This window comes from Podarcis bocagei, assembly GCF_964188305.1.
Source record: "Podarcis bocagei genome assembly, chromosome: 17".
Lineage (NCBI taxonomy): Eukaryota > Metazoa > Chordata > Lepidosauria > Squamata > Lacertidae > Podarcis > Podarcis bocagei.
The window spans coordinates 2,979,787-3,006,844 of record NC_138143.1 but is presented as its reverse complement, the minus strand read 5'-3'; the positions used below and the strand labels follow the sequence as shown (position 1 = coordinate 3,006,844).

The 27,058-nt window shown below is 49.0% G+C and overlaps 1 protein-coding gene across 2 annotated transcripts in view; it reads left to right on the top strand.

The window, feature by feature from the left end:
* Nucleotides 1-12,702: 12,702 nt before the first annotated feature.
* Nucleotides 12,703-27,058, top strand: part of GPR173 (G protein-coupled receptor 173) — a gene marked incomplete at its 5' end in the record, with an annotated part of 82,667 nt that continues 68,311 nt past the window's right edge. For both annotated transcript variants that reach the window (XM_081177371.1, XM_081177370.1), the window contains one exon: nt 12,703-13,742. In XM_081177371.1, the coding sequence (XP_081033497.1) occupies nt 12,703-13,742 (1,040 nt within the window). The remainder of the gene's footprint in view (nt 13,743-27,058) is intronic.

Sequence of the window (27,058 nt, the reverse complement as noted above, 5' to 3'; positions counted from 1 at the left end):
ACGCTAGACACTCTCATTCAACGGAGTCTACAAATAGACGACCGGTTGGAGGATTGTCGTCAGGCCCGGGGTCGCCGACACTTCCAGTTCACGGCACCAGCTTTTTCCGGCAGCCCCACGGTCACAACTGATTTAACGGAGGAGCCTATGCAGCTCGGGGCAGTGCGGCCACGCCTTTCCCCCGCAGAGGTGCGGCGTCGGGAGGGAAATCTCTGTCTTTACTGTGGCGGAAGTGGACACTTCGCTCGGTCTTGCCCTGAGAAACCGCCAACCCCAGTAGCTGATGGCCCTAGCTAGCGGGGGTCCCAAACCGCACAGAATGGGGCCGCACCAATTGAATTACAACACCTTATGGTTCCAGTACATCTATACCCTCCAGGAGGGCCATGGATTCTTACCCATGCGCTGGTGGATTCGGGCGCAACCCGCTCTTATATGGACGCTGCTTTTGCTGCCCAGCATCGGGTGCCACTTCGGAACAAGCCAGAACCGGTGCAGGTGGAGGCAATGTTGGAGTTGGAACTTAACTGGTTAAGTTGTTCCCATGATGCCTCACCATTCTGACGTCAGCTGTAGAAGCTGGGAGGAGTTTTGGGAGGAGTTTGTCAGTCCCACTTTGAACTTTGTGGGGAAAAGACGTGGTCTTGGTATGGCTGCAACTAGCCCTGGAAATACCTGAGAAATGTTGGAAATAAATGCTGTATAGAGACAAACGGGACTCTGTGTGTTTGTCTGGGAGCTGAATCCAGCAGGTGACAGTTTACAACGCTGTGCGAAGCTCTGCTGAACCGTGACGGAAGAGCTGGAGTGGAAGCGTGCCGGGCAGCAATAAACCGCTAATCGAGGTTTGTAAATCAATTAGCGGGGGTCACGGCCAATAGAACAGCACAGGTTATGGGTCATCACCGCTTGTAAAACTGTCGGGAGCTTTGATCTGCGGCGTCGAGCAGGGGGCCGGCAGGAGGCGGAAGGACTTTGTGCCTGGTGTTAACAGACGCAGGGCAGTGATGGCTGCAACACAGGCACTCTCTGCGGTTTGCAGCCAGCTGCTTTCAAACTCCGCAGCTGCTCCTTTGCCTCTTAACACCAGGCACAAAGTCCTTCCGCCTCCTGCCGGCCCCCTGCTCGACGCCGCAGATCAAAGCTCCCGACAGGTTATGGGTCATCACCGCTTGTAAAACTGTCGGGAGCTTTGATCTGCGGCGTCGAGCAGGGGGCCGGCAGGAGGCGGAAGGACTTTGTGCCTGGTGTTAAGAGGCAAAGGAGCAGCTGCGGAGTTTGAAAGCAGCTGGCTGCAAACCGCAGAGAGTGCCTGTGTTGCGTGAAAAGCCAGAGGAGCTGAGAGCAGCAGGGAATCGTTTCTCCGGACGGGTGCTGGATGAGCTGGTGATCTTGAGGAGCGAGAGATCAACGTTGTGCCGGGACTGAAGCGTTGTCTTTTATCTGTATCAGCTCTAAAGAAGCAGGGATACAATGCTCGTTTTGAAAATGACACCTGTTCCATTTTCAGAGGAGGGAGACAACGGGTCAACGTGCAGAGGGAGAACAACGTCTTTGTTCTGGAGACACCTCTGGAGGGTGGTGGGAATGCTGGAAAAGCACAGGTGCAGTGTGCTAAGGTTCCCAGTCATGTGCAAAAGTTGCACAGGTGCACAAAAAGGGTGTAAAATCACACAATGTGGGAGGTCCCAAGGGTGCAGGGCATGCAAAGGTGCAAAGGTGCTTGGTTTTCCCGGGTTTGGGAGGGTAACCAAAGAGCCCTTTGAGCTGGTTCTCACAGATCTGTCAGGACCCAAGAGGTCTGAGAGTCTGGGTGGGGCCAGGTATGTGCTGTCGCTGACAGGTGACCACAGCCAGGTTGGCTGGTGTTTCTCTCTCAAATCACAGGGGGAGGTGGCGCAACTGATCCAGGATTGGGTTGCGGAGGTGGAACGAAGTTTCTCCACCAGGGTGCAAGGGTTCAAGAGCGACCGAGGGTCACAGTTTACTGGGTCCGCTCTGGAGAAGTTTTTCAAGGAAAAGGGAATACGTCACCAGGTGACGGGTGCAAAGTCTCCTCAAGGGGAGGAGAGGGAGGCAGAGACTGATCCCGGTGACGGGGACAAGGTCCAGAATCAGGGTTCAGATCCCGGTGATGAGGACCAGGTCCAGGGTCAGGGTTCAGGGCAGGTTTGGGCATCTCCAAGAGTTATGAAAGGAGTGTCCAGGTGTGAGGCTTCATCTCCGGTAATGGAGAAAGCTCACGGAAGGATTGTCAAGTCAGAGGGGGAAACGTCTGACGGAGAAGACACAACTGCTGGCCCTAATGGGTCAGTAGGGTATCAGGTCACAGGTGCGTGGAAAAGTGTCGCACAGTGTGATTCTGGGAGTGTTGAAGGGGTTCAACAGGTGCCTGGGAAAGATGCCGGGAAGGGGCACAAGGCAAAGGGGAAGGTGTTGAACTCAAAAAGGTGTGGTCAGAATGTGATGCAAGGGGGGGTGTTGGAGTTGGAACTTAACTGGTTAAGTTGTTCCCATGATGCCTCACCATTCTGACGTCAGCTGTAGAAGCTGGGAGGAGTTTTGGGAGGAGTTTGTCAGTCCCACTTTGAACTTTGTGGGGAAAAGACGTGGTCTTGGTATGGCTGCAACTAGCCCTGGAAATACCTGAGAAATGTTGGAAATAAATGCTGTATAGAGACAAACGGGACTCTGTGTGTTTGTCTGGGAGCTGAATCCAGCAGGTGACAGTTTACAACGCTGTGCGAAGCTCTGCTGAACCGTGACGGAAGAGCTGGAGTGGAAGCGTGCCGGGCAGCAATAAACCGCTAATCGAGGTTTGTAAATCAATTAGCGGGGGTCACGGCCAATAGAACAGCACAGGCAATCGACGGACGGCCCCTGCGTTCGGGTGCCGTCACTCAGGAGACCCAGCCCCTGGTCCTGTGCCTCCAGCAGCACCGTGAGATGCGAACTCTGGATATTGCCTCCATGCCCCGGTTCCCCCTGGTGCTTGGGATGGACTGGCTGGAGGCTCACAATGTGCGGATTGACTGGGTCAAACGGACTGTACACTTCCCAGACCCCAGTTCTCCTGCTGAGATTGAGATGCTAGCAGCTGCGCCCACTGAGGAGGTTGCGGCAACGCTCCCCGCTGAATACCGGGACTATCACGACGTGTTTGAGGAACGGGGGGCAGACCAGCTGCCGCCGCATCGGTCCTTTGACTGTGGCATAGACCTCCAGCCCGGAGCGCCTCTACCGGTGAGTCGCTTATACTCGTTAACAGAGCCAGAGCGCGAGGCTTTACAGGACTTCTTGCGCAAGAACCTGGAGCGTGGGTTCATTAGGCCTTCTACCTCGCCCACTGCTGCGCCAGTGCTCTTTGTTAAAAAGAAATGTGGGGAGCTCCGCCTTTGCCATGATTACCGGGCCCTGAACAAAATTACCATCCCGGACCGGTACCCTTTGCCCCTTATTTCGGAGCTACTGGAGCGGGTGCAAGGGGCGCAGGTGTTCACCAAGCTAGACCTCCGGGGTGCCTACAATTTGATTCGGATCCGCGCCGGGGACGAGTGGAAGACCGCATTTGGGACCCGGTACGGACAGTTCGAATACCTGGTTATGCCCTTTGGTTTGTGCAATGCGCCTGCTGTGTTCCAACGGTACATCAACCACGTGTTCCAGGACTTGCTAGACAAGTACGTGGTGGTGTACTTGGATGACATTCTGGTTTACTCCCGTGACCCGGCGTGCCACGAAGGCCATGTCCGGACCGTGCTGCAGCGCTTGCGCGAGCATCGTCTGTACGCAAAGCTCAGCAAGTGCGAGTTTCATCAGCGGTCAGTGGACTTCCTGGGTCACCGACTCTCACCAGGTGGGGTGCAGATGGATCCTGGGAAGGTGGCAGCGGTTCGAGAATGGGCGGCACCTCGGAACCGCAAGGACCTACAGCGTTTCCTGGGGTTCGCCAACTATTACCGGACCTTCATTGCGGACTATGCTCACTGCACCACCCCGTTGACCCGACTACTGCGCCCCAAGACGTCGTTTTCCTGGGACAAGGAGGCGGAGGAGGCGTTTCAAGGGTTGAAGGCCTGTTTCCAGAGAGCGCCAATCTTGCAACATCCGGATCCTTCTCGACCCTTTGTGGTAGAGACTGACGCCTCCAGTACGGCTCTCGGTGCCGTCTTGTCTCAGCAGCACGGACCGGAAGCGCCACTTTTACCTTGCGCCTTCTATTCCCGCCAGCTCCTCCCAGCGGAGCGTAACTATACCGTGTGGGAGCGGGAACTACTGGCCATCAAGGTGGCCTTTGAGGTTTGGCGCCATCATCTTGAAGGAGCACGACACCCGGTGGAGGTGAGAACCGACCACCGGAACCTGGAATACCTCCAGACCACCCGCAAGCTGAACCAAAGGCAGATCCGGTGGGTGTTGTTCTTTTCCCGGTTCCAGTTCCGGATCCGCTACATCCCTAGCTCCCAGAACCAGAAGGCGGATGCCCTGTCCCGGAAACCCGAAGACAACGTAGACATGGTTCAGCAAGCAGCACCCACCACGATCCTACCACCAGCTGCATTCCTGGCCACCCAGGAGGTTAAGCCACTGCAGGCTCGGGTGCGGGAACAGCAGCGGGTCGACGCTTGGGCCCAGGAACGACTCTGGGAACTGGCCGAAGGATCATGCCCTCAGTATCCAGGGCTGGTCTCGCATCAGGGTCTTCTGCTGCACCACGGGCGCCTGTACATCCCATCAGGGCCGCTGCGGGCTGAGATTCTCCGGATGACCCATGATGCTCCAGCGGCGGGGCACTTTGGGCGGTATCGGACCACCCATCTGGTAAGCCGTGAGTTTTGGTGGCCCCGTTTGAAGGCCGACGTGGCTCGCTACGTCGCTGGTTGTGACGTCTGCAGGTGGGCCAAGGGGCCTACGGGGCGACCCCCCGGCCTTCTTCAGCCGTTGCCGGTTCCACCACGCCCTTGGCACACAGTTTCTTTGGACTTTGTAGTGGAGTTACCCCCGTCTCGTGGCTGCACCTGCCTTCTAGTTTTCTCCGACCACTTCACGAAGATGGTGCACTGTGCCCCCTGCCCATCCGTACCCTCAGCTAAGGAAACTGCGCAGCTGTACCTTCAGCATGTCTTCCGCCTGCATGGCCTACCTGAGCGTGTAGTGTCCGACTGTGGCGTTCAGTTCACGTCCCGGTTTTGGCGTGCTTTGCACCAGGCCCTCGGGACAGAGGTCTGTCTCTCATCTGCTTACCACCCACAGACTGATGGCCAGACGGAACGGGCGAACGCGGTGCTGGAACAGTACCTCCGGTGTTACTGCAGCTACCAGCAGGACGACTGGGTCGACCACCTAGCGTTGGCGGAGTTCGCTTATAACAACGCGGTGAATGCGTCCACCCAGCAGACCCCGTTCCAAGCCAGTTATGGTTTTCATCCGCGGTTGTTTCCGGATGTGCTGCCGGCATCTGCGGTCCCTGCGGTGACAGAGTGGCTTCAGGAGCTCCAGTCCCAGCAACAGCTGTTGCAGCTGCGCCAGGCCAAGGAGGCGTACAAGGTCCAGGCCGACCGCCACCGCCAGGTGGGGCCGGAACTTCACGTCGGGGACCTGGTGTGGCTTTCCACTCGCCACCTCCACCCTTCTCGACCTTCGCGGAAGCTGGACGCCCGGTTCACCGGCCCGTTCCCTATTGTGAACCAGGTCTCGCCTGTGGCATTCCGTCTCCGGTTGCCAGCACACCTGAAGGTTCACCCGGTATTCCACAGGTCCCTTCTGAGTCCGGTGGCCCCACCCGACGAGTTCCACCCGAACCGTCCCCGACCGCAGCCAGTTTTGGTGCAGGGAGAGCCTGAGTACGAGGTGGAACGCATTCTGGACTCCCGATACCGCAGGGGAAGGCTGCAGTATCTCATTGACTGGAAGGGGTATGGGCCAGAGGACCGTTCCTGGGAACCAGCGGCCAACGTCCACGCGCCTGCCTGCATCCGAGAGTTTCATGCGGCGTACCCCAGCAAGCCGGGTCCGGACCCTCAAGTGAGGGGGGGGCTGGGAGGGGGGATGGTGTGATGGCCTGGGATTCCAAGTCTGAGAGCGATCCGGAGGAATCCCAGCCGGCACAGGAGTCCCCGCCTCCAGGGCCGGCTGAACTAGGGCAAGGCCTAGATGCTGAGGAAACTCAAGAGCAGGCACCAGGTGAAGCCATTCTGGCCCCAGAGGTGCTGGAAGACTCAGTGGCCACAGGTGAGCCTCCTCCAGGGCCCAGTAAACCTTCGGCCTCTCCTGATCTGCAGAGGCTTAGGGCAGAGAGGCGAAGGGAACTGGTTGCCCCCAGGAGGAGTGCTCGCCTTAAGGCCAGAGTAGGCGGGGCTCCTGGGGGTCGGGACCGCCCCTGACCTTAGAAGAGGATAAAAGCCCACTCATCCCGGCCCCAGGTTGCGGGAGCAACGTCGTTGTTGGCTTCGGACCTTCCTGTGATCCTGTTCCCTGCTCGGCCTCCTGTTCCTGACTATCCAGTACTCCTGTTCCCTGCTCGGCCTCCTGTTCCCGACCATCCGGTGTTCCTGTTACCTGCTCAGCCTTCTGTTCCAGCGTTCCTGTTCCCCGCCCGTCTCTCTGCATCGGACCTCGCCCCGCTTCGTGTGGACTCTGCTACACTCACGGTACCTTACCCCCGGGACCAGCACATTATGTCCAGCATTTCTCATAATTGTCTTTAAATAAGTTCACATTCTTAGATGTCATGTTAATCCCCAAGTATTTCACTTTCTTAACCACGGTCAAACCTGTTTCATTCTGGAACCTCTCCCTTTCTATACCTGATAAATTTTTCTCCAATACCTTAGTTTTTTGTTTGTTCAGTTTAAACCCTGCAACTTGACCAAATTCTTGGATTAATTCTAAAACTCTTTTCGTACTAGTGTCTGGCTCTTGTAAAGTAAGTACCAAGTCATCTGCAAATGCCCTCAATTTGTACTGTTTAGCTCCGACCTGTACCCCTTTAACCAGCTGATCTCTTCTGATCATATTTAGCAGAACCTCCAGGACTGATATAAAAAGCAATGGGGAAATTGGGCACCCCTGTCGTGTCCCTTTTTCTATTTTGAATTCTTCCGTTACCACATTATTTACAATTAACTTAGCCTTCTGTTCAGAGTATATTGCACCCATACCATTCTCAAATCCTTGGCCTACCCCCATCCCATGTAGATTCTTCTTCATGAAACTCCAAGAAATGTTATCAAAACTTTCTCTGCGTCCACAAAAATCATTACTGCCTTAGTATTTATGTTCATCTCTAGTAATTCCAAAATGTCTATTATATTCCTCACGTTGTCTGACAAATGTCTTCCTTGGAGAAAGCCTGCTTGGTCCTTATGAATCTCCTCCATCAATGCTTTTTTCAATCTTTTTGCCAAAATGTCTGCAAAAATTTTGTAATCCACATTGAGTAGCGATATAGCGCGGTAATTCTTTAGTTGAGTCTTTTCAGTCTCAGTTTTCGGTATGAGTGTAATGTAAGCTTCTTTCCACGATTCTGGTGCTTTTTTCCCCTCCAAAATTTCATTACAGACTTCCTTCAAAGGTTGTAATAACCACTCCTTCAAAGCTTTGTAATATCTGGAAGTCAGTCCATCCGGTCCTGGAGATTTGCCCAGTTGCATGTTTTGAATGGCACCTTCTAGCTCCTGATCAGTTATTTTCTGGTTTAAAATTATTTTACTTTGAATAGAAATTTTTTGTACCGTATTTTTCGCTCTATTGGACGCAGTTTTTCCTCTCCAAAAATTGAGGGGAAATGTGTGTGCATCCTATAGAGCGAATGCAGGCTTGTGCCATAGCCGCGCGCAACCCCTCCGGCAGGGAGAGGCTGCACGGGGCTATGGCTTCTTTAGCCTTGTGCAGCGTCTTCCGGCAAGGAGAGGCTGCATGGGGCTAAAGGAGAAGCCGAAACAGCGAGCGGGATGGATCCCGCTCGCTGCCTTACCTTCTTCCATAGCTGCCCGCAACCCCTCGGGCAAGGAGAGGCTGCACGGGGCTATGGATTCTTTAGCCTCACGCAGCCTCTCCCAGGAGGTAGAGGCTGCACGGGGTAAAGGGGAAGCCAAAACAGCGAGCGGGATCCATCCCACTCACTGCCTTGCCTTCTTCCATAGCTGCGCGCAACCCCTCCGGCAAGCAGAGGCTGCACGGGGCTAAAGGGGAAGCCAAAACAGCGAGCGGGATCCATCCCGCTTGCTGCCTTGCCTTCTTCCATAGCTGCGCGCAACCCCTCTGCAAGGAGAGGCTGCACGGGGCTATGGCTTCTTTAACCCCACGCAGCCTCTCCCGGCAAGGAGAGGCTGCATGGGGCAAAAGGGGAAGCCAAAACAGCGAGCGGGATCCAGGGAGAGGTTGTATGCAGCCTGTACGCTGCTCTTTGGGGCTGGGGGGGAAAATATTTTTTCCCTTGATTTTCCCCCCCTAAAAACTGGGTGCGCCCTATGGTCCGGTGCGCCCTATAGTGCGAAAAATACGGTAATCCATATTTCTTAAGAAAGTAGTCTATGTCTTTTTCTTTCTCCGGCCCTTGTGAATATAATTTTTTAAAATAACTCTGAAAACAGTTTCTAATCTCATTTGGCTTATAAATGTTCCTTCCTTCAACTTCTAAATTGGTAACCGTAAAATTTTTGTCTTTTCTTCAATTGCCAGGCCAAAAGTTTACCACATTTGTCTGTAGATTCAAATGTCTTTTGTCTCATTTGTTTAATTTTCCATTCTATTTCCTGATTCATCAATTCCATATATTGTGTCTGATAGAACTTAATCTCTCTCAAGATCTCTTGAGACTTTGGTTTAGATCCTAATTTCTTTTCTCCTTCTTTTATCTTTTCCAAGATCTATTTTGTGCTTAGCCTTTTAGTTAGGTGGGTTGGATTTGTCCTGTTTATAAGCAAACAGTTTAAGTTCTTCTTTTATTTCTGTTCCTATATTTGGTTTTTATTTTATTTATTTATTTATATCCCATTTGATTGTAAAAAATAAACCCCCTCTGAGTTGTTTATAATTTTCCTGCACCCTACTTTGTAAGTCGTTTGAGTCATTTTCGTGTAAAAAGCAATGAATAAACTTGATAAATGAATAAATAACTCTCACAAATAAGAAAATACCAGATTGATTCTCAATTTGCTTAGAGAATAATCAGTGAGATCTACTGCTGAGATTACTATCAGGTTTAAAGACAGTGGCATAGCTGATATGTCTACTACATTTAGAATCTCAGTACTGCATCTTTCCGTTTCTGCATCTAGAACTTGTATCAGCATCTGCCACTAAATTTTCCCACTGCCCAGATGCCTTCCACATTCTGCTCCTCTTGTTGATACAAGAAGTATTGTACAAGTGGATTATAAGCTATGCCTTATATTTCTGCCCATTTCCCAGGATACTCTGACCTTTGCTTCTGCATGTTAGCAAGGTTTCCTGCTCTCTTAAAAGATCCTTATCCATTCTCCCTTGCTGCTACATATTTTATGCCTAGAACTCACTTCTTGAGTGCATACACCTCTCATATTTCAATTCTTGTTTTTGTGATACTTGTATTTAAAATCAACTCTCCTCCAATAAAACTAAGCCTACGTGGGAGCATGTGATGTCATTTGTTCACATTCATCCCTGGTTAAATTTATTTATTCCCCACAATCTTTCTTTCTTTCTGTTGTTGCCCCATCCACACTGGTTTACTATGTGTTTGCAGCCATTTGTACTCCCATTTAATTTGTATAGTCCACAAGGCATTAATCACCCCCAGGCTCCAAACTGCTCCATTCAGGATCACAGGTTATTGTTTTGGTGATTTGGATGGGTGGATCAATTGTTACTAGTCCTCTTTCCATGCCCTCTACTTCCTCAATGCTTTAATTTATTTTCTATCTGTGCTTGTAACTATTTTAAATACACTCCTAAGTAAAGCTATCAACATCCAATAGCTCCCAAATATCTCTAGGTATGTGTATGTCCTAGTATTTTGGGGTCTTGCTTCACCATTGAAGATTAAGCTGGAAGCCACAATCCTAAAATGTTCCACCTCTGTTATTCCAAGGATTTCGCTCTCCCCACCCCCAGTTATTTTTGTAAGTATTACATACTTTTAGGACGTACTAGCCCCAGAAGATAGATCCATCCCAGAATAGTGTTGAAAATATGGGCTGCAAGATACTTCTACACACAAACTTTTGAATTGGTCTCTAATTGGTTATTGATAGGAGAAAGATTTCCAAAGATTTCATATGCTAATCCCTATAAATGAAATATTTTGGCTACTGGGTTTTTACTTCCTCTTCAATAACAAAGATTATAAAACTGAATTGAAATTAAGTTACTTTTCTCCATCTTAATCCAAATAAACGGCCCTAAACGGCCTCAACCCAGTCCACCCCCATTGTTCAGCCCGCACACTGAGGTCCAGCTCCGAGGGCCTTCTGGCAGTTTCCTCCCTGCGAGAAGTGAGTTTACAGGGAACCAGGCAGAGAGCCTTCTCGGTGGTGGCACCCGCCCTTGGAGCACCCTCCCATCAGATGTCAAGGAAATAAGCAACTATCTGACTTTTAGAAGACATCTGAGGACAGCTCTGTTTAGGGAAGTTTTTTAATGTTTGGTGTTTTATCTTAAAAACTGTGTGGAAATGATTTACTACCAAAAGTTTGGCTTGTGAGATCGAGAAAAAGAACAAGGGCTTTTGATGGCGCAGCAACAAAAAGGGAGTCGCCATTTTGACAGGTCCTGTCAAAAGATTCATGATTGGGAGGAGGAAGCTTTGTTTTCATATTGGATTCCTGATAGAACCTCCTCGAGGACTGAGAAAGAGGGACAGACCTGTGAAAAGTTAAGAGTAGACAGCAAGAATGTTTTTCTTTATGGAAGCGATGAAATACGGTAGCTGTCTGAAATATGACCCTTGGACGAACGGAAAAATCCACACAGGAATACAAATTTGTTTTAACCCGCTTATGGAGACTATCAGAGGCCACAAAGACAAAGAGAAAGGAAAAATATATGAAAACAACTAGAAGAGATGTGGAAAACAGCAAGAAAGGATTGGACAGAATTGTGAACATTATTTGGACAGATTTGTGGACTTTTAAAGCAGCAGCAACAAGAGGATTGGAGCCCTTTCGGAACTTGAAATATGGGTACCCCCAACAAAAAATTAAAGTTAGGCTCTGTAATTCAGAATTTATGTGATCTGATTTGATTTGATTTGATTGGTCTGTTAATAAAAAAATTATTTAATGTTTGGTGTTTTATCATGTTTTTAATATTCTGTTGGGAGCTGCTCGGAGTGGCTGGGGAAACCCAGCCAGATGGGAGGGGTATAAATAAATTGCTGTTGTTGTTATTATTATTATTATAAATAACTACAAATGCATTCAGTAGTAGATAGGTAGCCGTGTTGGTCTGCCATAGTCAAAATAAAAAAATTCCTTCCAGTAGCACCTTAAAGACCAACTAAGTTAGTTCTTGGTATGAGCTTTCGTGTGCATGCACACTTCTTCAGATACACATGTACCTGTGTATCTGAAGAAGTGTGCATGCACACGAAAGCTCATACCAAGAACTAACTTAGTTGGTCTTTAAGGTGCTACTGGAAGGAATTTTTTTATTTTTACAAATGCATTGTCAATTGTTCATCTTGAAAATACATTTGTTGTATAGTAATTAATTCCTATCAGCAAGGTTGCTGTCATTTTAGAAATGTGTGCCGAATCCTAGAATGTACCTGCCACATGAACAGTTGGTTTGGAATACAGTACTTCAGGTCAGCCTTACTGGAGAACTGGATCTGACACCTTTGCTACCATGTACAGATTTTCGAAATTCTGAAAATTCAGTATTTTGGCTGCGTTGCATAGAAATACTGTATACGCCTGTATGGAGGGCATATTGAGTTTAAAAATGTGCTAAATCGTGGGCACTGGCTTGTATTCAACTAACCCCCTTTCCTCCCCCTCCAGTTCTGCCTCGGAGGGTCGGGGCGCCAAGTTCTTGCGCTGACGAAAGTGCTTGCCGGGGGCCACCCTGGATGCAGCCGAGCCTCGGTTTCGGAGCTTAATGTGTGAGGACATTTTCGGGTCGGGCCAGCTGCCAGGCACCATCTCCATCTCCGCGGCTGACGTGCCGGGGCTGAAGGAGGCCCGGGAATCCCGCGTCCTGCCCCGCCGGCCCCTTGCTCTCCATCCCCGCTTCTTCCCGCGGCCATTTGCTCGCCAGCCGCGTCAAGGCGCACGGCGCGCGTGGCGGAGCGAAGGGACAGCGGCGCCCAGGACCCGCTCACGGCCGGCCGGCGAGGGTGACCCGCGGGCGGACGCCGCGCGCGCGCTGGGGCTTCCCTTCCTCGGGGCCGGCGGGCGCCAGGCTGGGCAGCGGCCGCCCCGGGAAGAAGGCGCCCTTTCTCCGCCCGCCGCCTGCCCTCCGCCCGCCGCCCGGCCGGCCTCCTCTCTTCAGGGGCCCCGGTATCGCTCGGCGAGAGGAACCTCCGCGGCCTCCGCCTCGTCGCTTCTGAGGGAGGGAAGGCGAGCAAGGCCTCCCTCGCCCTTCCATTGGCGCCGGCGCCGCTCTGCCCGCCCGCCCCGCCCCCGCCCCCGCCTCCGTCCCGCCGCCGCCGCCGCCGCCGCCGCCTGGGCGAGAGCAGCCGCGTCTGTCTGCGCCGCCGGCCTCCCTCCGCCGCTCGCCATGGCCCGCGCGGGGGCCGCCTCCTCCCCCGCGCCGCCGCCCCCGCTGCCCGCCGCCTTGCCCCTGGCTCGGGAGGCGGCGGCGGAGGAGGAGGACGACGAGGAGGAGGAGGAGGAAGACCCCCCGTCCCGGACCCTGGTGCCCCGCTCCTCCCCGGTGCCCAGGCCCCAGCACCCCGCCGCCGCCGCCGGCGGGGGAAGCAGCTCCTCCTCGGGCGACGAGGACGAGGAGCAGCCGCAGCAGCAGCAGCCCGAGCAGCGCCAGCCCCCTCGCTTGCCCGGGCCGCTCTGCCCGCCGCCCCCGGGCCCGGCTGGCCAAGGGCAGCAGCCCCCGCAGCACGTCCCCGCCACCGCTGCCACGGAGGAGCCCTCGCCGAGTGCTGCAGGCCGGCACGTGCTCTTCGCCGATGCCCTGGGCCTGCCCTTGGCCCGCTGGCGGCGCTATCAGCCCTGGCCCCCACCATCTCCTGAATCCCCCCCTGAGGTGGTGCCCCCCTTGGCCTCTTCTCAGCCACCCTCCCCTCCTGCCCCCTACTTTCTGCCCTCTTTTGTGCTGCAACCGGCGGGGCAAGGCGAGGAGGAGAAGCTTGGGCGCCTGCGCCAGGCCAAGGTGGAGCTGGAAGAGTTGCTGCCCCCAGAGCCAGGGGAGCCCCGGGTCTTGCGTGGCACCGTGCGGGTGCTCAACGTTTCTTACCACAAGGCTGTGCACGTGCGGGCCAGCCGAGACCGGTGGCAGAGTCACCGGGACTACGCTGCCCTCTATATTCCAGGGGGCTCGCCAGATGGGGGCCTGACGGACCGCTTTGCTTTCCGCCTGGAATTTGGCGATGAGGATGAGGAAGAGGAAGAGGATGGAGGGCCCCGGCTTGACTTTGTGGTGCGGTACCAGACCGAGGAGGGCGTCTACTGGGCCAACAATGACGGCAGGAACTACAGTGTGGTACTGAAGGGGGCTGCACCTTCCCAGGGTGTGCCCAAGAGGTCTGGCAAAGAGGGCGAATCACGAAGACTCAAGAGCTGCATGAGGCCAATCAGAATCAGGTAATGCCCCTCAGTGTTCTATGTGCCCATTTCCAAAAGCTGTTGGCACCTGTACCCAATCCATCGCCTGGGGCTTTCTGCTCTCACATCCCTCATGAATCCACTAGATACTACTCTGCTCAAAAGAGGGGGTTGGAACCAAAGTTTCTTGCTTCCTTAGCCCTGTGAGAAATCGCTCAGCCCCTTTCAGGATAGAACGTCTTGCCCAGCAGTATTGTTTCCCAGTTTGCTTGGACCCTTGTGCAGTAACCTCTAATATTTGTGAATTGGAGATGCTCTTTTAGGTCACAAATTTCCTTTTGAAGAGAGGGGCTAGCTACAGGTGTTTTTTTTTTTTTTTTTTGCTAAAAGGAAACATAAAATATATCGTGTATTAATTTAAGCACCAAGTAGGCTTGTCTCAAAGGCTCTCCTCCTATCTCTGAACTGCTTTTAATGGGTCCCTTTTTCCTCTTTGTCTCTCACTTGTACCAATGATTCTTTAGTGTAATATGGGCATCCCTAGGGGAGGTGCAAATAGTTGTCAGAGAAGGTGTCAGCTTGGTTTTGGCCCCTCCCAGATAATGCCTTAGGGTATTTTCACACATGGCCCTAAAAACACCATTGAGTTTATATTTCAATGTTAATGTGTAGAATGTGGAAGAGAACCATTTTAAGGCAAACAGGTATACTAGTTACTGTTGGTTTTGCATACTGATTACAGAAAAGCAAAGTCTTTTCAAGGCAGTTCAGTACTTAGATGTGGCAGGCATGATCACTGCACACATTGATGTTTGTCACTTGTAGATAACATACAGATGTTTAAAGTCTTCTGTACAGATGTTTAATCTAATACACATTAATTTGTCAATCTTGGTTGGTCCATGTTTTTTAGGCCTTGTTCTTGGTTTGATGTTAAATCTATGTGTGACTTATACCACTTCAGTCTGAAGATGGAGGCTCATGTGAACCATCACCACCCAACTGTTCTTCCCTGTACACATGTCATTGTTTGCTGATAACCCAAAATCTGCTACCTAAGGTGATCAGCCATTTGGTAGGCTGAAGCCAATTGCTTCACATAACAGATTTTGTGGTATCATTAAGGAATAGTGACCTTTCAGTTATATTTTTACCACTATACCAGAAGGGCATTGCTTGGATTTTACTGTAGGAAATGATGGTGTGTGTATGCACAGGTGTTGCCCCACTTACATGGGGGTTACATTACGGGTCCCCCCCTATAAGTGAAATCATGTAAAGTGGGAAGCAGCCTCTAAATGCCGATTTCCTCCTCTCCAGCTCTCTCTCCCATTCTCTCCAATCCAGACCAAAATATTTAGGGGCTGGAGGATGCGTGAGAAAGTGGCTGTTGCTGTTGCGCTACCCCTCACGTCAGCTGTTAGGTGAGGAGGCTGAGCAGCGTAAACAAAGCCCTGCTGCTGCTCCGGTCTCTTTGGGGCTTCCTCTGCCCTCTCTGACATCCTCTTTGGGCTCTGGGAAGAGTCTCCTTTCAAGCCACAAGGACTTTCCAGCTCTCTCCTACCATTTCCTGGTGTGATTCTATCTATCTATCTATCTATCTATCTATCTATCTATCTATCTATCTATCTATCATCTTTTTATTTTATTTTATTTTATTTTATTTTATTTCCTGGCACCCTATGTATACACAGTTGCACATGAGTAGAATGTGTGTAAGTGGGGAGATGCCTGTAACTTCAAGTTTAGCCTTTAGTGGCTTGTGTGAAAACCAACTTACCTGAAGAACCCAGAGCCAGCACTACCCCACTTTGTTAAGTACTGTAACAAAGTAGACTGTGACAGACATTGTGATCACCACCACTGCTGAGTATACAAACAGAATGATAAACAGTTCTGTGTTCCCCCTCCATTTCCTTCCTTTGTTGACGTAGTTTTCATGAAGAACCCAGAGAACTTCAGGTTTTTGTTTGTTGTAGACAGGCAAAAACTACTGAGGCATTGCAGGGCTACTGTCCATTTAATTACATGTTTCCTGTATTTTATTACTTCCCATTGATCAACAGAAAGCAATAAAGCAGGACTTGCAAATGGGATACTTTATTAACATTAGACAGAACCTTTGCTGACTGGGACAGATTTGTGAGCAAATGTGGTGCAAGAATATTGTCCATGGGAAAGGCCATTGCAGGATATTAAAACACTGCATTAAATGTGATGTGTAGCCTTTGTCTTAATTCCTTTTTTAAGCTAATAATCAAAATTTTAATTGGACCAAATGGCTCCAATCTGGAAGGAACCCCTCACACACTCTGTTTCTCAAACCCTCCCCCCCCAAAAAACCCCTTCCTACTACTATGTAACATTGATTTGGTCTGTGGTGTTTCAGAAGGCACTTCCACTTTGCCAAAGCCTTCAGACGCAGGATAGAGTAGCAAGCTGGAAGAAGATAGTGCTCTTCTACCTTTAATAGTTGTACAGAAGAGGAGATTTCAGCAGATGTTCCTTGAATGACAAGCTATACCCGCTGAAATCACAGGAGTGTGAAAGTGTAGAATTCCTATCCTATTTTTTTCATTTGGCCCTGCTATAACAGGAGGAGGAAGAAGATGGCTGGTTAAGCAGATAGGGAAACCACAAGGGGTGGTTGAAGCAACAACTCTAGAACTGAAGTGACAGCCAGCCTGTTCCCTCAGTTGTGGGCCTGGAGAGGGAGCAAAACGCTCCCACTACAGGGGCCAAAAACAATTCCCTTGACTTGAAGCAAGGTTTCCCTGTGAGTAACTATCTGCTCATGACTTAAGGGTCTGCTCACAAGCAAGTCAAGGTAGCAGGAACTGGGTGTGACTCGCTGGGGAGAAGAACATGGGAGTAGCCAGATTTTTGTTGCGGGGCAGGCTTTTGTTAGGGCGGGACAGAATCACAGTTAGTTAAGTATTTTTATTGATGTTTATTGATTTGGGGGGGCAGCTTCCCCCCTGGCTCTGCCCATGGAGAAGAAGGGGAGGCCGAGGAAGAAATTCTGCAACTAGAGAGAGGTGGAACCCTTTTCCTGCTGGCTTGGGCCAAAGAGGCTTCAACCATCTCCTTGCTCCCTCGCATTGTCCTTTTAGCACTTTGGGAACAATACAGAAATGCAGAGGCTTCTTGGAAATCTTCAGGGTTATTGTGATGTGTGAGGTCTAACCATTCTGATCTGTTGTATGTTCCCTGGATAATGACAAGTGACTTGCCTATTTTTTTTTGTCCTAGTTATATCTGGGAAAGCACAAGCAGTTGTTTTTCTTGCCTTGGGATAGGTTCACAATGTTTGTGTTCCCTTGAGCTATGTCTTCTAAAAAGTGATGGTAATACCGTGGTACCTCGGGTTACATACGCTTCAGGTTACAGACTCCGCTAACCCAGAAATAGTACCTCGGGTTAAGAACTTTGCTTCAGGATGAGAACAGAAATCACGCGGCGGTGGCAGCAGGAAGCCCCATTAGCTGAAGTGGTGCTTCAGGTTAAGAACAGTTTCAGGTTAAGAATGGACCTCCGGAACGAATTAAGTTCTTAACTTGAGGTACCACTGTAATTAAATAATAGAAAAGGTAAAGGTAAAAGTACCCCTGCCCGTACGGGCCAGTCGCGACCGACTCTGGGGTTGCGCGCCCATCTCACTTAAGAGGCCGGGGGCCAGCACCGTCCGAGGACACTTCCGGGTCACGTGGCCAGCGTGATGAAGCTGCTCTGGCAAGCCTGCACCAGCGCAGCACACGGAAACGCCGTTTACCTTCCCGCTATAAAGCGGTACCTATTTATCTACTTGCACTTAGGGGTGCTTTCGAACTGCTAGGTGGGCAGGAGCTGGGACCGAACTACGGGAGCTCACCCCGCCACGGGGATTCGAACCGCCAACCATGCGATCGGCAAGTCCGAGGCGCTGAGGTTTTACCCACAGCGCTACCCGCGTCCCTGTAATTAATACTTATTTCTAAAAGTATGGAGAAGGATGAACATGTGGCATCCATCTTGAGCCTTAGGATAGAAGAAGTGATTATTTGTCCAAGGGCAGTGGTATCTAGAAATACAGGATTTTGGTGACCACATAAAGCATGGGAGCTTAAAGCAGAAGAAGAAGAAGAAGAAATGGATTAATTTTTGCATTTTATTCAGTGCTAGAATTATATGTGACATTTCACAAAGCATAAGGGCCCCTGCACTGAGGAGTTTTCAGTCTGAAATTCAGCATAGGGGAAACAACAAGGGGAGGGAAGTAGAAGCATGGGGTAAACAAATAACATGCCATTGTTTCAGTTGTACATGGTTTGACTTAGTTACAGACTGAGTTTCAGAGGGCATGGGAACTAAGGAATTGTGCCAAATGCTTAATGGAAAAGATAGATTTTGAGAATGAATTTAGGAGACATAAAAGGCATCATACAGCTGTTCTGGGATGCAGGTCCAAGCATATGGGACAGGAAGGGAGAGTTTTGTTGTTGCAAGAATTTGTAGCAAGCACTTTGACTACAGTACTTTAAAAGCACTATGTGAAAGACTAACTTCTATTATTAAACATTTTAAAGCATTATTGAGATTATTGGGAGTAGGACAGATGAAGGGCAAGGGTTCATAATGTTTTCTTTTTATTATTGCAAAAGTATTTTTCTTCTAATAAAGTAAAAAACAAAATTATAAATATTTTAATCAAAATATTTAAAATGAATATTAAAAGATTCATGTGCAGAGGGAAGAAGTAAAGACAAAATGCTTGAAACTTGTTTTGTTTGCAGCCTCAGATGGAAGCAATGTAATCTTTGTGGTCTCTTGACTCTACTGATGATAGTATATAAAGTGAGCAGATGGTATCAGTGGAAATCCCCACCACCCTTCACCTGCAGGATTGTATTATATTTGTAACTTGCTTTCTCAGGTGATATTTCTAAACTAGGGTGGAAACAATCACAGAACCATGCTCTGTTCTGTGTCTCGTGTTGTAGACTGAATCTGGGTGAAGACAGATAACATTTCAACAATGATCACAGCAACCTCTTCACTAGTGGGGTGTAACTTGCCTTAAGTGCACATATAGCATTAAGTTGAATGCTGGATTATTCTCCCTTCCCCTCATGCTTCAGACAGCTATCTACTTTTCATGTTTTTATGTTCATCTTTCACATGAACTCTCCTTTCTTGGAGGTTTTCAAGCAGTGGTTGGAGGGGCATCAGCCATGGATGCTTTAGCTAAGATTCCTGCATTGCAGAGGATTGGACTAGACAGTGGCGTAGCATGGGTTGTCAGCACCCGGGGCAAGGCAAGTAATTTGCGCCCCCTAACCCGTGGATTTTGCGCCCCCTAACCCGTGGAGTGCGGCCCCCCAGATGTTGCGCCCGGTGTGGCCGGCCCAGCCTGCACCCCCCACGCTACGCCACTGTAGCACAGAACACCATCCCTAATCCTGCAACTGCAAAAAGTTCTGCAACACAGCACAACAGACCGTGCAAAAGGATCGTTGTTGATGCTTTTATTAAAAAAATGTAAACAACAGCCATCTTTATTTACACTATGAGCTAACTGTCTGAGATGGGTAAAACCAGTCCCAAAGGGCCCTTACAAACAGTAGATTATGCTACATTTTCCTTGTTTAAATCCACAATGTTTTGGTTTTTTTAAATGCACTCTACCTCCCCACCCTTATACCCTTTCCACCCAAGACGTACACCTGATGCCTTTGTCACACATTACATGCACCCAACCCCTTCCCTGCAGTCAGCTAGATTTCCCTCGCAATAAACGTGGGTGGGTAGGTACCGGAGAAGGGAAACCTGAAAAGAGGAAGTGGCTGCTTTCCTGCATTCTGCCTCAGGGTCTTACGGCCCACCCTGCTCTGTTTCGTTGCTGTGTTTGCTCAAACGGAACAAAGAGCAGGGAAAGCCCCTCCCCTCCAGGCAGAGAGAGAGAGAGAGAGAGAGAGAGAGAGAGAGGCGCCCTCCACGAGTTGTCGAGCTTGGGCAACGGCTGCGCGGCCGACGGCGAGGCGCTAAGGTGCCGGCTCCCCAGGCTGCAGCGCTTGGCTAGGCGCTGCGCTTGCATGCCTGGCCGCGCCCAACTCGCCTCAGCGCAGCAGAAAACAGAAGCAGTGGCGGAGACGACGACCCCCCACCCCAACCAAGCCTCGATTGCTTGTCCCTTCCCTCTGGACTCGCGCCCCCCCAGGTGTTGTGCCCGGTGCGGCTGGCACCCCTGGCACCCCCCACGCTACGCCACTGGGACTAGATGACCCTTGGGATCCCTTCTAACTCTACAATTCTATGATTCTATTCCTCTCCCTGCCTCCAAAATAATCTAACAACTTTTCAGATTTGCTCTGTAGATGGAGGAGAGGTTTATTGGTGAGGTCATGGACACTTGTTAATAATTTCCCCCCGTTGCAAACTAAAGTATAATGAAAACTTGCAGAACCATTTTTAAGAGTTTGTCTCAGGATGGAAAAATATACATGTGTTTTGAGGCTTCTGTTTTTGAACGCGCCTCGGAAGTTGAACGGCTTCCGCTGTGTGTTTTTCGATTTTCTCAATTGAATTTGCAGATAGCCTTTTGCACCTTGGCTTTTTAATGTTTTGGAACTCGAATGGTCTTTCAGAACAGATTATGTTCGAGAACCGAGGTACCGCTGTACCAGTTATCTTTGAAGGGGACAAACCAATGATAAGTGCTCCTGTGCATGCCTCATTGAAATGAGCAGGGACTGCTTTTGATCAGCTCCCATTCATTTCAATGGGGCTTGGATAGAAAAAGCTTCTGTTGGATTATGTCTTAAAATTTCAAGCAAAGGGCAGGGACAAAAAAATAGCAGCGCAGAGAGGCAGGCAGAGAGAAATGCACGCACATCCATGAATTCTGCCAAACTCTGTAAGCATCTGAATCTCTTCCACATCCTCCCATTTTGTTGATGAGATAAGGATCAGTTTATCAGTCCCCACTTGCTTTGTTGGGTGTTCTGGGCCCTTTCTTGGAATTACTGTATGTTCAATTAAGTTACATAGCACCCAGACCCAGAGCTTGAGAATTTGTCGTTATGATTGTATGGGCTTTGCATTAACACGTAAAGAGCAAAACTTTGCAGCAGGGTAACCCCAGTTCTACAGCAAACAAAGCTGAAACAAAACTGAGACATGTATAAATTCTACAGAATTCCTATATATTTGCTTATTTGGCAAAAAGTATTCTGCTTCTGCTACATCGAAGGAAGAAGAATTTGGCAGGATACTGTCCTTTTCCCTGACAAGTAAATATTATTTCTCCCTATGCCTTTTGAGCTTTCATCAGACATTGGCAGCACAGCTTCAGGTTTCTATTTGCAGCCGTAAGGGTTAGAAACTTGATTTAAAAAAATAAAGCAGAGGTTTGGAAGATGCTGAATTCTGAGCTTTTCCTGCCTTTTTGTGCTATACACATAGTTCAGACATGGCTATAGGACATATGGAAGTTGTGTTTGATGATGCACTCTAGATAGCTGCACCTGTTGAGGAAGGCAGAAGTAGTTCAGTAACCCCTTAAATCTTGCTTTCCCTTGGGGATGCATGAAACTACTGCTAACTACGTAAGTTGGTCTTAATGCTTCAGAAAGATTTAAATGACAAGAGACTGGTAGTTTCTCCAGTAAAGCATTCAAGGTTTCAAAGACCCACATTAACCTGAGTGTGGCAGTTAGTTTCTAAGAGATTGTTACTGAGGCTCAAGCATGCCTGGAAGCCATATTTTTTCTGTTCAGTAAACCCTGTCTACCCATCCCCCTTCCTAGACATTTAGAGTTGTGACTGAAATATATGCTGCACATGCCGTGTTAGAAACTCAGCTATATAAGCTAATCACCAAATGACACCTTAAACCAGTGGTTTTCAACCAGGGTGCCATGGCACCCTGGGGTGCCTTAATGATGGTCAGGGGTGCTGCGGGCAACATTGACCTCTGTCCCTCTTCCCCTCCCTCCTCTGATACCCTCTTGTGTCTCTGCCTCCCAGAGGCTTGCACAGCTGTTTATTGCAGCAGCCCTGGCCTTGTTGCCTCTGGAAGGCACCTCCGTTTGGGGTGTGGGGAGGGTTAGCTCAGAGTCCAGGATGGCAGCAGCAGCTGCACAGGGAACTCTCAAGGAGAGGAGGCTGAGGGAACACTCCAAAGGGGAAGCTGTTCAAAAAAGGGTGAGAGCCTGCTAGCTCTGCAGGCAAGGGGTGACATAACTGGGCTCCTGAGCCCCTCAGGGGTTTCGTAGGAAGAATGTAGTTGCTTAAGGGAGCAGTAGACTCAAAAAGGTTGAAAACCGCTGCCTTAAACCTAGGTTACAGTTGCCACAATGGAATGTCTAGGTGCCATTTTTTTTGTAATGCTGTTTATTGTTGTTTTTGTTGTTGTTGCCATAGGGATTAATTTAAGAGTGTGGTGAACCATGTACTCCTTGGAGAAAAAAGGTGATGCAGTATATAAATGCAATAACTAAGCTCTTCTGCTTAACTGCTTAAGAAAGCTGGAGAGGCCACTCCGATGGAGATATTAGTCACCAACCTTTCATTCAGAGATCTCCACAGAGTCGCAATTTGACCAGTGCCAGTAGCAACATGTGCCTGGTGCCTGGGGAATTTCAGACACTGTGCACATGTTCAGATGCACTCCAGCTACCTTTATTACTTCTTTACCTGCTCTGAACCTGAGTTCTGGTGTTGAAAGCACATTCTTGGATAGAATTGTAGTGGGATCTAGCTCAAATTAAGAACCCTCTTAAATGTTTTCTGGGCATGGATTAGGATCCTCAGGTTTTATTGCAGGATGTCTGGGATGGCAAAGGAGCCTTGACTCAGAAGACTGTGTCTGGAGTGGATAAGGGAAATTGACAAAATCTTCTTTAAATATCATTTCAAAATATATTCGCAATGCGTTATCTGTCTGTGGTTCAGTTGAGATGCAAGGTGTTTCCATGAGTACCCCTAAAAAATTTAAATCATTTTAGTCATTCTCATTATGGGGTGCAACCTCACCACCCCATGATGAACCCCTCAATTAATTGTTAATGGTGAAAACAGAAAGAATCATCATCATCCCCCCTTTTCCTCAGAAGAGCTAATGAAATTGGCATTTGACAGGTAGGAGAGTTCATGGATTGCAGAGGCTGTCCAAAATAGGGAGGCTTTGTCCAAAAATGCATGCACAGTTTTAGATAGTTGTGTACAATGTGGTAAATGAGGCTGAAGTGGCACAATCTGTTCTATGCACAGAGCAGGCGGCTGCTACCACATACCAAGTGAGAAAGAGAAGCCCAGCTATCTTGTTGGTTCTACAGAATGCAGTGAAAACATTGCTTGCTTCTCTTCCTTGAGTAACAAGAAGAATTTGTTTACCTGCCCAAGGTTGAGTCAAACTAGGCTACCATGCTAAGAGAATGAGGTTGTCACCTTCCTCTTTCCACCTACAGTGCCTCTGTCTTTAGGCAAAAGGCTTTCCACTTACCCTGTTTTTTTCTACAGCTACATCCAAGTAAGGGTGGAGGGGTAGTATTGGAAGTGGCAGACAACCTGTAGAACTTTCGTTCTCCTTTGCATTTTCCCATTATGGGCCATTATGGATACACTTTGGTGGAGTTCTTAGTCTGGGCATGTAAAATCTAATTTATTTCTACTCTGTAAATTAATTGAAGGTAAAGGTAAAGATAAAGGACCCCTGACAGTTAAGTCCAGTCGCAAACGACTCTGGGGTTGCGGCGCTCATCTCGCTTTATTGGCCGAGGGAGCCGACGTTTGTCCACAGACAGTTTTTCTGGGTCATGTGGCCAGTATGTCTAAGCCACTTCTGGTGAAACCAGAGCAGTGCATGGAAACACTGTTTACCTTCCTGCCAGAGCAGTACCTATTTATCTACTTGCGCTTTGATGTGCTTTCGAACTGCTAGGTTGGCAGGAGCTGGAACCGAGCAACAGGAGTTCACCCCGTCACGGGGATTCAAATCACCGACCTTCCGATCGGCAAGCCCTAGGCTCAGTGGTTTAGATCACAGCGCCACCCGCCTCCCAGAAATTAATTAGAAACCTGCAAATTCAAAAACTTGCAATGTTTTTTAATATAGAAGTCTGGATTCAACTAACTGGTTGTATTAGTGTTATGGAAACCTCACTTGGTCTAACATGCATAAGCCAGGTTACTGGCTGGGGTTCCATTTAGATCTCATATAACAGTTACAGTGGTGCCCCGCAAGACGAACGCCTCGCAAGACGGAAAACCCGCTAGACGAAAGGGTTTTCCGTTTTGGAGGCGCTTCGCAAAACAAATTTCCCTATGGGCTTCCTTCGCAAGACGACTTCCATAGGGAAGACTTCCATAGGCAAGACGATTTCCATAGGGAAATCTCCGGGACAGCGGGGAAGTGCAGCGCTTCTTCCCCACTGTCCTCGGACCTCCTCCGAAGGCTGGCGGTGGGGCGGAAAGCCCTTCTCCCCGCGCCAGGCTTCGGAAGGCTCCTCCGAAGGCTGGCGGTGGGGAGAAAAGCCCTTCTCCCCGCGCCAGCCTTCGGAAGCCTGCTCCGAAGGCTGGCGGTGGGGCGGAAAGCCCTTCTCCCCACGCCAGCCTTCGGATGGCTGTCCTGAAGACTTGCGGTGGGAGGAGGGTTTTCCTTCCCACCGCCAACATTCAGAATGCTGTTCTGAATGTTGGCGGTGGGGAGGAAAAACCCTCCTCCCACCGCAAGCCCCGGGAACAGAGGAGAAGCGCTGTGCCCCTTCCCCTCTGTTCCCGTACCTGTCCTGAAGGCTTGCGGTGGGGAGAAAAGCCCTTCTCCGCACCGCCAGCCTGGCAAGCGGTTTCCATAGGAACGCATTAATTGATTTTCAATGCATTCCTATGGGAAACTGTGCTTCGCAAGACGAAAAACTCGCAAGAAGAAAAAACTTGCGGAACGAATTAATTTCGTCTTGCGAGGCACCACTGTACACTGGTTGCCAGTTCGTTTCTGGGCCCAATTCAAGGTGGGCATGTGACTGTTTTAAAGTCCTAAACAACTCAATACACCAAATAGCTGAAAGACTGCCTCCTTCCCTACAGACCCTCTCAGGTGTAAAGATCAGCAGAGGGGCTCCTCTTGGTAGTTCCTGTGCCCTCAGAAGTTTGGGGGACAACATTCTCTGTGGCAGCCCCTAGATTCTGGTCCTCCCTCCCCACAGAAATGTGTTTGGCATCTTAATTACACAAGGGATGAATGCCTAATATGCTCTTCTTTACCCTGACTTTTGGCATTTGAGTAGCATATTTTTAGGGCCCACCCTTCTGTGATTATAAGTTGTTTAAACTGTTTTTAACATTGTGTTTTAATTTTGCAACCTGCCTTGAAACCTAGCATCTCACTTTCTGTGTAACCAACATAGTATACACTCCATGGAATAAACTGAAATGTTTATTTAAAGAGCTACTTGTGTCACCTTCGTGTACGAGGAATGTAATGTGTAAGTCATAAATCCATGGATCTGCTTTGACAATTTCCATGAACTCCAAAGCTGATATACCTTCAAGATGGCCTAAGTTGCTGCAGCAAATATCTAAAAGTTGCAGGTATACCTATTACATTGTTTATGTTGAAGATACTTTTTTCTTGAATGGAAAAAAGCAGCCTGAAATAATATCTGTACAGACCAACACCAAGAATTATCTCAGGCTTTATAACAGCCCCTAGAGGAAAGTATGGTCTCTAGCTTAAAGCAAGCAGTGTTTGGGCATCTGAATTCCTGAGTTCTGTTCCAAAACAAGGGAGCTGTGATACAGCTGGAGAGTTCTACACAAGTTGTGACCTACCAAGTTTATCAGCCATTGGTGGTGACTTGCCCAGTGCTGGGTCCGCCTGTCCGCCCCTAGCTGTCCAAGTGATCTGCAAAACCAGGAATTTCAATGAACCCCTGGAAATCTGCCATACTTGGTTGGTGGGTTGTATTTGATCTGTTTGTTGAAATGTATTTTGCAAAATCTGTGAATCTTGTCCCCCGGTTTGAAGAAGACTGAGAAGAGAAGGGGATGTAAACATTTAATCTGTGTCAAACTTACTTTTTCCATTGGGTGATAAGACGCAAGTTACTAACTTATCACTGCCACTCACACATGTCTGCTCTCACTGTCTAGAAATCCTCACAGACAGGCAGGTGACACATTTGTTCTTTACCTTGTCTGTGTTCCTGACCTCAACCTTTCTCCTCTGTCATCTTCAGAAAGGTTTTGATTCCCCAAGTGGTGATTTGCCACAGTTATTTGTCTACACTGGTGTGAGTGAAGCTTTTTGTTCATTTGTATGAAACTCCTCCTACCCTAAGACCCCGTACAAAGTCTTTTCTCTAGATTCCTCTATCTAAGGATGGAGTATTATCTGCAAGAAGAAGAGCCTTAGCTGTCCATCCACATAGTCTTCACTTCCTAGAGAAGGTTGCTTGACTCAGTCTTTTCTGCACTTATGGGGATAGTCAAGACATTCCTCTTCAGAAGAAATTTGGGCTGCCAGGAAAAACTGCTTTATGCCTGTTGCTAAAGCGATCTTGTATTACTGAGTTTCAATTTTTTTCCTATCAATCGTTTTAATTATTACTGTAGCAGATCCTGCTAGCCGCCCCCAATTTAAAGAGAGTGCACCCACCTCACTGTACGCCAGTTATATGAAGTTTTTCAATTTACCACAACTATCATATGAGGGACTTGTGTGAGGGGAAACTTAATGATTTAGAGTCTCAGGCAGGAGTTGATCAAACAAACAGGAAAAGTTTATTAAACAAAGAGAAGTTTGTGAAACAAAATGGGTCAGGAAATGCGTTCTCTCAAGTAGAAGTTAACTTATTACTAAAATGAGGTAAAAAGATATCACAGGCTTAAACATAATACTATAGGCACAGCTCTTCTTAAGCTTCAGTTGCTAAAAATCAGGTAGATGTTCTAAAATATGTGGTAAGATGCTTAAATCAGTTTCTGTTGCTTAGCTATGACAGGTGGCTCCATGAAATATTTTTATTATGACATAGCTTCCTTCACAGATTAACACCCTGCTTCATGAGCAAGAGGCGCTTTTCACTTCACAATCCCACTCCTGAGGTATTCCAAAATGGTATAAGAGAGCCAGGGGATCACCTCCCCCCTTGTTACTGGCTTGGGAGTCTTCTGGGCCTCGGAGAACTCCCCCCCCCCCGCTAGACTGAGACCAGGCTCATCTTCTCCCGGCTCGCTCAGCCCTCCCAGGACACTCCTGTCTGTATGTCTTTCCCAGACCCTCAAGATGGTCTCCCTTTCTAAGCTGCGAGGCTCTGTCCTCAGGGTGAATGGTAACCCAAATCTGAGCCAGGTCTCCCTCAGTCCAAATCTATCCC